At 33.2% G+C, this 10,890-nt stretch overlaps 1 protein-coding gene across 1 annotated transcript in view; it reads left to right on the top strand.

Annotated features, from left to right (window-relative positions):
• Positions 1-10,890, top strand: part of LOC139504446 (uncharacterized) — a 59,380-nt gene continuing 48,490 nt past the window's right edge. The window contains exon 1 of the mRNA XM_071294531.1: positions 1-180. Coding sequence (XP_071150632.1) covers positions 81-180 — 100 coding nt within the window. The 5' untranslated portion in view covers positions 1-80. The remainder of the gene's footprint in view (positions 181-10,890) is intronic.

Raw genomic sequence — 10,890 nt, 5'->3', positions numbered from 1 at the left:
CAGTAATTGTCCAATAAAAAGCTCTTTAAAGATTGACTGTTTAAATAACGAGAAGTGAAGAGTAGATTTCATATGACAGAATGACTGAACCAGCAGAAGATAGACCACTAAAACGGACAATACCACCTGATTTACAGAGACTAGTAGAGGACATACAGATAAAGATACCAAGAACTACAGGTATACAAAATATATTTAATGTTATCTAAAAATTTAATCCTGGTAAATTGCACCAATGTAGGTCAGAATAAGAGTAAAAAATGACTGAACCAACAGAACCAGGGTCACTAAAACGGACTATACCACCTGATTTACAGTAACAAGTAGAAGACATACAGACAAAAGATACCGATAATTATAGGTATTATCCTATTCAACAGGTTTTGTTTTATATATTTTAAGTTGGAATGATACAGAGAACACATATTCTCTAATTTTTGTGCTATTTTCACATTTCCTGACCGGTGTGAGAAAAATATTTCTCCTCACTAGTGAAAAATCTGTTCTCGGCAAATGATTAGTCGAAATTTGATTATGACGTCTAAATGTTTTGTTTTCTTCTGAATTTCCTATTGTGACGCCATGAAAAAAGGCGGTGTCATATGGTATTTTGAACCCCATGGTAAAATGACCCCGGGGTCAAAATACCGCTATGGTAAATTGAACCCCCCCTGTATGGAAAATTGAATCCCCATGGTAAATTGAACCCCCCTGTTTTTTTCATTCTAGATGATTAATAAAACATTTAACATTATATAAAAGCTAATCAAATATTAAAAATCATTCATACTAGAAGGGGAGGTCAATTTTCAATGATTGGTTAAAAGAAAAATATTTGCTTGGTATAAGTGCTCTGAAGTCTTAACCAACAAAATTTCAATCAAAAAACTTCTGAAAGCATTATAACTAGACCATGTAGCTTGGACACTTTAATTCTTTGAAATTTGTAATATTTATGTAGAATGGTAGACTTAAGTTTTAATTCTCCATGGTAAAAAAGGGGGAGGGGGTCGTATTACCATGGCTCAGTTAATCTAAAAAGTAAAATTTTCAAAACATCTTTTCAAGCTACTAAAATAAATACAAACTTCTTATTGGAGTATAATAAATATGAAAAGGAGTTACAGTAGCTAGATATTTTAGCATTAAAGGTCTTTAGATGTATAGTAGGGGGTTCAATTTACCATGGTAGGGGGGTAAAAAAAACATGGCAAAGTAAAATTTTCTAAACATCTTTTCCAGCATGGTAAATACATTCAAACTACTATTTGGAGTATAATAACTATATATATAGATGTAAAGGAGACTTAACAGCTGAAATTTTGAAATGCAAGGCCTATAGTTGGGGGTTCAATATACCATGGTAGGGGGTCAAAATACCATGGCAAGGTAACATTTTCAAAATATCTTTTCAAGCAAGCAAAATACAAACTAATTATTGGAGAATGATCACTATGTTAAGGAGTAAGAATAGCTAGAATTTTTGAAATCAAATGTCCATAGTAGGGGGTTCAATATACCATGGTATGGGGGTTCAAAATACCATGGCTTAGTAAAACTTTCAAAATTATCTTTTCAAGCAACTAAAATACATACAAACCACTTATTTGAGTATATATACTATGTAAAAGGAATTGCAGTAGCTAGAATATTAGAAATTAAAGGTCTATAGTAGGGAGTTCAATATACAGCAAGGGGGTCAAAATACCATGGCTAAGTAAAAAATTTAAAATATCTTTTCCAGTATGTAAAATACATACAAACTCCTTATTGCAGTATAATTACTATGTAAAGGAGTTAGAATAGCTAGAATTTTCGAAATTCAAGGTCTATAGTAGGGGGTTCAATATACCGCAGGGGGGTCAAAATACCATGGCTAAGTAAAAATTTTAAAATATCTTTTCCAATATGTAAAATAAATTTAAAACTCCTTGTTGGAGTATTATTACTATGTTTAGGAGTTAGAATAGCTTGGATTTTTGAAATTCAAGGTCTATAGTGGAGGGTTCAATATACCGCAGGGGGGTCAAAATACCATGGCTAAGTAAAATTTTTAAAATATCTTTTCCAGTATGTAAAATACATACAAACTACTCATTGGAGTATTATAACCATGTTAAGGAGTTAGAATAGCTAGAATTTTTGTCGAGCCTGCAACTTTTGTTGCAGAAAGCTCAACATAGGGATAGTGATCCGGCGGCGGCGGCGGCGGCGGCGGTGTTAGCTAACTTCTTAAAAGCTTTATATTTTAGAAGGTGGAAGACCTGGATGCTTCATACTTTGTATATAGATGCCTCATGTTACGAAGTTTCCGTCAGTAACATGTCCAATGTCCTTGACCTCATTTTCATGGTTCAGTGACCACTTGAAAAAAAAGTTCAAATTTTTTGCAATGTTGAATTCTCTCTTATTATAAGTAATAGGATAACTATATTTGATATATGCGTACCTTGCAATGTCCTCATGTCTGTCAGACAGTTTTCACTTGACCTCGACCTCATTTCATGGATCAATGAACAAGGTTAAGTTTTGGTGGTCAAGTCCATATCTCAGATACTATAAGGAATAGGGCTAGTATATTCAGTGTATGGAAGGACTGTAAGGTGTACATGTCCAACTGGCAGGTGTCATCAGACCTTGACCTCATTTTCATGGTTCAGTGGTTATAGTTAAATTTTTGTGTTTTGGTCTGTTTTTCTCATACTATATGCAATAGGTCTACTATATTTGTTGTATGGAATGATTGTAAGGTGTATATGTCTAGCGGGCAGATTTCATGTGACCTTGACCTCATTTTCATGGTTCAGTGGTCAAAGTTAAATTTTGTGTTTTGGTCTGTTTTTCTCATACTATATGCAATAGGTCTACTATATTTGTTGTATGGAACGATTGTAAGGTGTACATGTCTTGCGGGCAGATGTCATGTGACCTTGACCTCATTTTCATGGTTCAGTGGTCAAAGTTAAGTATTTGAGTTTTGGTCTTTTTATCTAATACTATATGCCATAGGTCAACTATATTTGGTGTATGGAAATATTTTATGATCTTTATGTCAGTCGCACAGGTTTTATTTGACCGTGACCTCATTTTCACGGTTCATTGCACAGTGTTAAGTTTTTGTGTTTTGGTCTATTTTTCTTAAACTATAAGTAATAGGTCAACTATATATGTTGTATAGAAGCATTGTTAGCTGTACATGTCTGCCTGGCATGGTTCATCTGACCTTGACCTCATTTTCAAGGTTCATTGGTCTATGTTTAGTTATCTTGGTTAATGTTAAGTTTATGTGACAGTTGTTATAAAGCTTAGCTTTATACTAAGGACTATCAACATAATATCAATGATTAGTATAGAAGGCGAGACATTTCAGCGTGTGCACTCTTGTTTAATTTAAGGTCTATAGTAGGGGGTTCAATATACCGCAGGGGGGTCAAAATACCATGGCTAAGTAAAACTTTCAAAATATCTTTTCCAGCATGATTAATACATACAAACTACTCATTGGAGTATTTTTACCATGTTAAGGAGTTAGAATAGCTAGAATTTTTTAAATCAAATGTCCATAGTAGGGGGTTCAATATACCATGGTATGGGGGTCAAAATACCATGGCTTAGTAAAATCTTCAAATTATCTTTTCAAGCAACTAAAATACATACAAACCACTTATTTGAGTATATATACTATGTAAAAGGAATTGCAGTAGCTAGAATATTAGAAATTCAAGGTCTATAGTAGGGAGTTCAATATACCGCAGGGGGGTCAAAATACCATGGCTAAGTAAAATTTTCAAAATATCTTTTCCTGCATGATTAATACATACAAATTACTTATTGCAGTATAATTACTATGTAAAGGAATTAGAATAGCTAGAATTTTAGAAATTCAAGGTCTATAGTAGGGGGTTCAATATACCGCAGGGGGGTCAAAATACCATGGCTAAGTAAAAATTTTAAAATATCTTTTGCGGTATGTAAAATACATACAAACTACTCATTGCAGTATTATAACCATGTTAAGAGTTGAAAAGCTAGAATTTTTTAATTTAAGGTCTATAGTAGGGGGTTCAATATACAGCAGGGGGGCAAAATACCATGGCTAAGTAAAATTTTCAAAATATCTTTTCCAGCATGATTAATACATACAAATTACTTATTGCAGTATAATTACTATGTAAAGGAGTTAGAATATCTAGAATTTTCGAAATTCAAGGTCTATAGTAGGGGGTTCAATATACCACAGGAGGGTCAAAATACCATGGCTAATTAAAAATTTTAAAACATCTTTTCCAGTATGTAAAATGCATACAAACTACTCATTTGAGTATTATAACTATGTTAAGGAGTTAGAATAGCTAGAATTTTTTTATTTAGGGTCTATAGTAGAGGGTTCAATATATTGCAGGGGGTCAAAATACCATGGCTAAGTAAAATTTTCAAAATATCTTTTCCAGCATATTTTATACATACAAACTACTAATTGGAGTATAATTACTATGTTGCGCATTAAAAAAAGCTGGAATTTTTAAAATTGAAGGTCTATGGTAGTCTAAGTAGTTTGTATGTATTAAACATGCTGGAAAAGATATTTTGAAAATTTTACTTTGCCATGGTATTTTGACCCCCCTGTGGTTTATTGAACCCCCAAATGTAGACCTTAAATTTCAAAAATTCAAGCTATTCTAACTCCTTTACATAGTAATTATACTGCAATAAGTAATTTGTATGTATTAATCATGCTGGAAAAGATATTTTGAAAATTTTACTTAGCCATGGTATTTTGACCCCCCTGCAGTATATTGAACCCCCTACTCTAGACCTTGAATTTAAAAAATTCTAGCTATTCTAACTCCTTAACATAGTTATAATATTTCAATTAGAAGTTTGTATGTTCAGATGTATTAATCATGCTTGAAAAGATATTTTGAAAATTTTACTTAGCCATGGTATTTTGACCCCCTGCAGTATATTGAACCCCCTACTCTAGAGCTTGAATTTAAAAAAGACAAGCTTTTCTAACTCCTTAACAGAGTAATAATACTCCAATATGTAGTTTGTATGTATTAAACATACTGGAAAAGATATTTTGAAAATTTTACTTAGCCATGGTATTTTGACCCCCTGTGGTATATTGAACCCCCTACCATAGACCTTGATATTCAGAAATTCTAGCTATTCTAATTCCTTAACATAGTAATAATACTCCAATAAGTAGTTTGTATGTATCTAACATACTGGAAAAGATATTTTGAAAATTTTTCTCAGCCATGGTATTTTGACCCCCCCTGCGGTATATTGAACCCCCTACCATAGACCTTGAATTTCAAAAATTCTAGTTATTCTAACTCCTTAACATAGTAATAATACTCCAATAAGTAGTTTGTATGTATTTAACATACTGGAAAAGATATTTTGAAAATTTTTAACTCCTTAACATAGTTATAATATTTCAATTAGAAGTTTGTATGTACAGATGTATTAATCGTGCTTGAAAAGATATTTTAAAAATTTTACTTAGCCATGGTATTTTGACCCCCCTGCGGTATATTGAACCCCTACTTTAGACCTTGAATTTCAAAAATTCAAGCTTTTCTAACTTCTTAACTGAGTAATAATACTCCAATAAGTAGTTTGTATGTATTTAACATACTGGAAAAGATATTTTGAAAATTTTACTTAGCCATGGTATTTTGACCCCCCTGCGGTATATTGAACCCCCTACCATAGACTTTGAATTTCAGAAATTCTAGCTATTCTAATTCCTTAACATAGTAATAATACTCCAATAAGTAGTTTGTATGTATTAAACATGCTGGAAAATATATTTTGAAAATTTTTCTCAGCCATGGTATTTTTAACCCCCCCCCCCCCCCCTTGCGGTATATTGAACCCCCTACCATAGACTTTGAATTTCAGAAATTCTAGCTATTCTAATTCCTTAACATAGTAATAATACTCCAATAAGTAGTTTGTATGTATTAAACATGCTGGAAAATATATTTTGAAAATTTTTCTTAGCCATGGTATTTTGACTCCCCTGCGGTATATTGAACCCCCTACTATAGACTTTGAATTTCAAAAATTCAAGCTATTCTAATTCCTTAACATAGTAATAATACTCCAATAAGTAGTTTATATGTATTAAACATGCTGGAAAATATATTTTGAAAATTTTTCTTAGCCATGGTATTTTGACCCCCCTGCGGTATATTGAACCCCCTACTATAGACTTTGAATTTCAAAAATTCAAGCTATTCTAATTTCTTAACATAGTAATCATACTCCAATAATTGTTTGTATGTATTGAGCATACTGGAAAAGATATTTTGCAAAATTTTACATAGCCATGGTATTTTGACCCCCCTGCGGTATATTGAACCCCCTACTCAAAACCTCAAATTAAAAGAAATGATAGCCAAAAAATTGACAATTAGATTATCTGCCATTCTTTTTGTCGAGCCTGCAACTTTTGTTGCAGAAAGCTCGACATAGGGATAGTGATGCGGCGGCGGCTACGGCGGCAGCGGTGTTAGCTCACTTCTTAAAAGCTATATATTTTAGAAGGTGGAAGACCTGGATGCTTCATATTTTGTATATAGATGCCTCATGTTACGAAGTTTCCGTCAGTCACATGTCCATTGTCCTTGACCTCATTTTCATGGTTCAGTGACCACTTGAAAAAAAAGTTCAGATTTTTTGCAATGTTAAATTCTCTCTTACTGTAAGTAATAGGATAACTATATTTAGTATGTGCCTACTTTGCAAGGTCCTCATTCCCGTCAGACAGTTTTCACTTGACCTCAACCTCATTTCATGGATCAGTGAACAAGGTTAAGTTTTGGTGGTCAAGTCCATATCTCAGATACTATAAGCAATAGGTCTAGTATATTCGGTGTATGGAAGGACTGTAAGGTGTACATGTCCAACTGGCAGGTGTCATCTGACCTTGACCTCATTTTCATGGTTCAGTGGTTATAGTTAAGTTTTTGTGTTTTGGTCTGTTTTTCTCATACTTTATGCAATAGGTTTACTATATTTGTTGTATGGAATGATTTTAAGGTGTACATGTGTAGCGGGCAGATGTCATCTGACCTTGACCTCATTTTCATGGTTCAGTGGTCAAAGTTAAGTTGTTGAGTTTTGGTCTTTTTATCTAATGCTATATGTCATAGGTCAGCTATATTTTGTGTATGAAAATATTTTATGATCTATATGTCAGTCATGCAGGTTTTATTTGACCTTGACCTGGTTTTCAAGGTTCATTGCTCAGTGTTGAGTTTTTGTGTTTTGGTCTATTTTCTTAAACTATAAGCAATAGGTCAACTATATTTGTTGTATGGAAGCATTGTTAGCTGTACATGTCTGCCTGGCATATGGTTCAACTGACCTTGACCTCATTTTTATGGTTCATGTTAAGTCTATGTGACAGTCATAATAAAGCTTTAGATTTAGGAGTATCAACATAATATCAATGATTAGTAAAGAAGGAGAGACATTTCTGTGTGTGCACTCTTGTTATCAAAAACAGGGGGGTTCAATATACCGCAGGGGGGTTCAAAATACCATATGTGAAAAATGACCCCGGGGTCAAAATACCATGCGGTATAATGACCCCGGGGTCATTTTACCGCATAGTATTTTGACCCCGGGTTCAATTTTTAGGGGGTTCAAAATACCATATGACACCTGTCATGCCTGATGACGTCCCATATAAAGAACACAAGTTTCTGAAAATCTTTGAAAAGAAGGATAAAAATCATTAGAGAAACAGATTCTGACACTATAACTCGTGTATTACGATATTTCCCCACTCTCGACAGTTAAATTTTAGTTATTTAAAGAGCTCGGCAAGCCTCGCGCTTTAAATAATAAAATTTAACTGTCTCGAGTGGAGAAATATCGTAATACACTTGTTGCAGTGTAGGAATCTGTATCTATTAGTAACAAATTAAAAAAATAACAAATAAGAGAAAGATGTCGGCTGGGATCACACAATCCTTGTTTAACAATTTTAATAAATTAAATATTGTTTTTATACGACCGCAAAAATTTTAAGTTTTTGGTCGTATATTGCTATCACGTTGGCGTCGTCGTCCTGCGTTGTCTTGCATCGTCGTCGTCGTCGTCCGAAAACTTTTAGTTTTCGCACTCTAACTTTAGTAAAAGTGAATAGAAATCAATGAAATTTTAACACAAGGTTTATGACCACAAGAGGAAGGTTGGGATTGATTTTGGGAGTTTTGGTCCCAATATTTTAGGAATTAGGGGCCGAAAAGGGCCCAAATAAGCATTTTCTTGGTTTTCGCACTATAACTTTAGTTTAAGTGAATAGAAATCTATGAAATTTTGACACAAGGTTTATGACCACAAAAGGACGGTTGGGATTGATTTTGGGAGTTTTGGTCCCAACAGTTTAGGAATTAAGGGCCAAAAAAGGGCCCAAATAAGCATTATTCTTGGTTTTCGCACAATAACTTTAGTATAAGTAAATAGAAATCAATGAAATTTAAACACAAGGTTTATGACCACAAAAGGAAGGTTGGGTTTGATTTTTGGAGTTGAGGCCACAACAGTTTATGAATTAGGGGCCAAAAAGGGGCCCAAATAAGCATTATTTTTGGTTTTTGCACCATAACTTTAGTATAAGTAAATAGAAATCTATGAAATTTAAACACAAGGTTTATGACCATAAAAGGAAGGTTGGGTTTGATTTTGGGAATTTTGGTCCCAACAGTTTAGGAATAAGGGCCCCAAAGGGCCCAAAATTGAACTTTGTGTTATTTCATCAAAAATTGAATAATTGGGGTTCTTTGATACATGCCAAATCTAACTATGTATGTATATTCTTAATTTTTGGTCCCGTTTTCAAATTGGTCTACATTAAGGTCCAAAGGGTCCAAAATTAAACTTAGTTTGATTTTAACAAAAATTGAATCTTTGGGGTTCTTTGATATGCTGAATTTAAAAATGTACTTAGATTTTTAATTATTGGCCTAGTTTTCAAGTTGGTCCAAATGGGGGTCCAAAATTAAACTTTGTTTGATTTCATCAAAAATTGAATAAATGGGTTCTTTGATATGCCAAATCTAACTGTGTATGTAGATTCTTAATTTTTGGTCCAGTTTTCAAATTGGTCTTCATTAAGGTCCAAAGGGTCCAAAATTAAACTAAGTTTGATTTTAACAAAAATTAAATTCTTGGGCTTATTTGATATGCTTTATCAAAACATGTACTTTGATTTTTGATTATGGGCCCAGTTTTCAAGTTGGTCCAAATCAGGATTCCATATCAAGTATTGTGCAATAGCAAGAAATTTTCAATTGCACAGTATTGCACAATAGCAAGAAATATCTAATTGCACAATATTGTGCAATAGCAATTAATTTTCAATTGGAGTTATCTTTCTTTGTATAGAATAGTAGTTGATAATATATGTTGGAAATTTGCCAGACATGACTATGATGTCATTTTCTATTTTTATTTGCCAATAACTTTATGTAAATAACTTCATTGGAAATTTGCCAATATAAAATGTTGCTGATGGAGGTTTTTTTCCTTATCTTATCTAAAATGTTTTTAAATAATGTATGTTGGACATTTGCCAGACATAACTATGATGTCATTTTCTATTTTTATTTGCCAATAACTTTATGTAAATAACTTCATTGGAAATTTGCCAATATTAAATGTTGCTGATGAAGTTTTTTTTTATTGTTTTATACAATAAACAATGTATATTCACTTTTACTACCAACCAATCTTTACCATTCAGTGATAACAAGCACTTTATTTTACATTTTAATATTTATACCCCCGCTTTAAAAAAGGGGGGGTATACTGTTTTACCTCTGTCTGTCCGTCAGTCCGTCCGTCAGTCCGTCAGTCCGTCCGTCCGTCAGTCAGTCCGTCCCATGAAACTTTCGTCACATTTTTCTCAGGAACTACACATCCACCCTTTCTGTAATTTGGTATCAACATTTATATATGTTAGCCATACCGTGTGATGCGTTTTCAGATTCATCACTTGACAACTTCCTGTTTACCGAACACTTGTATGATTTTACACATAATAGCCAAGTTGAAAATTTTCGTCACATTTTTCTCAGGAACTACACATCCACCCTTTCTGTAATTTGGTATCAACATTTATATATGTTAGCCATACCGTGTGATGCGTTTTCAGATTCATCACTTGACAACTTCCTGTTTACCGAACACTTGTATGATTTTACACATGATAGCCAAGTTGAAAATTGTTTACCGAACACTTGTATGATTTTACACATGATAGCCAAGTTGAAAATTTTCGTCACATTTTTCTCAGCAACTACAATACAAGGATTTCTGAAATTTGGTTTCAGGATTTATATAAGTCAGCTATACCGTGTGATGCGTTTTCAGATTCATCACTCGACAACTTCCTGTTTACCGAACACTTGTATGATTTTACACATGATAGCCAAGTTGAAAATTTTCGTCACATTTTTCTCAGGAACTACAATACAAGGATTTCTGAAATTTGGTTTCAGGATTTATATAAGTCAGCTATACCGTGTGATGCGTTTTCAGATTTATCACTTGACAACTTCCTGTTTACCGAACACTTGCATATTTTTACACTATTAATATTATCCACTTGCGGCGGGGGTATCATCAGTGAGCAGTAGCTCGCAGTTTCACTTGTATTATTAACATTGACCTTGTATTTTTGTATGATCTTTTTTAGCCCCATAATACTGTTGGTTATTTCCCTTCAGAGTTGACAGTCCATTTACACCTAGTTGAAATATCCTGTTGAAAATATTATGCTGCACAAACACCTATCAACTTTCTGTACATTTCTATATCAACATTTATAAGAATTAAGTTTTTAATATTTTATGGACCAGCTAA

The sequence above is a fragment of the Mytilus edulis genome, chromosome 14, assembly GCF_963676685.1.
Source record: "Mytilus edulis chromosome 14, xbMytEdul2.2, whole genome shotgun sequence".
NCBI lineage: Eukaryota > Metazoa > Mollusca > Bivalvia > Mytilida > Mytilidae > Mytilus > Mytilus edulis.
Note: the sequence above shows the minus strand (reverse complement) of the source record. Positions and strands in the feature narration are given on the sequence as shown.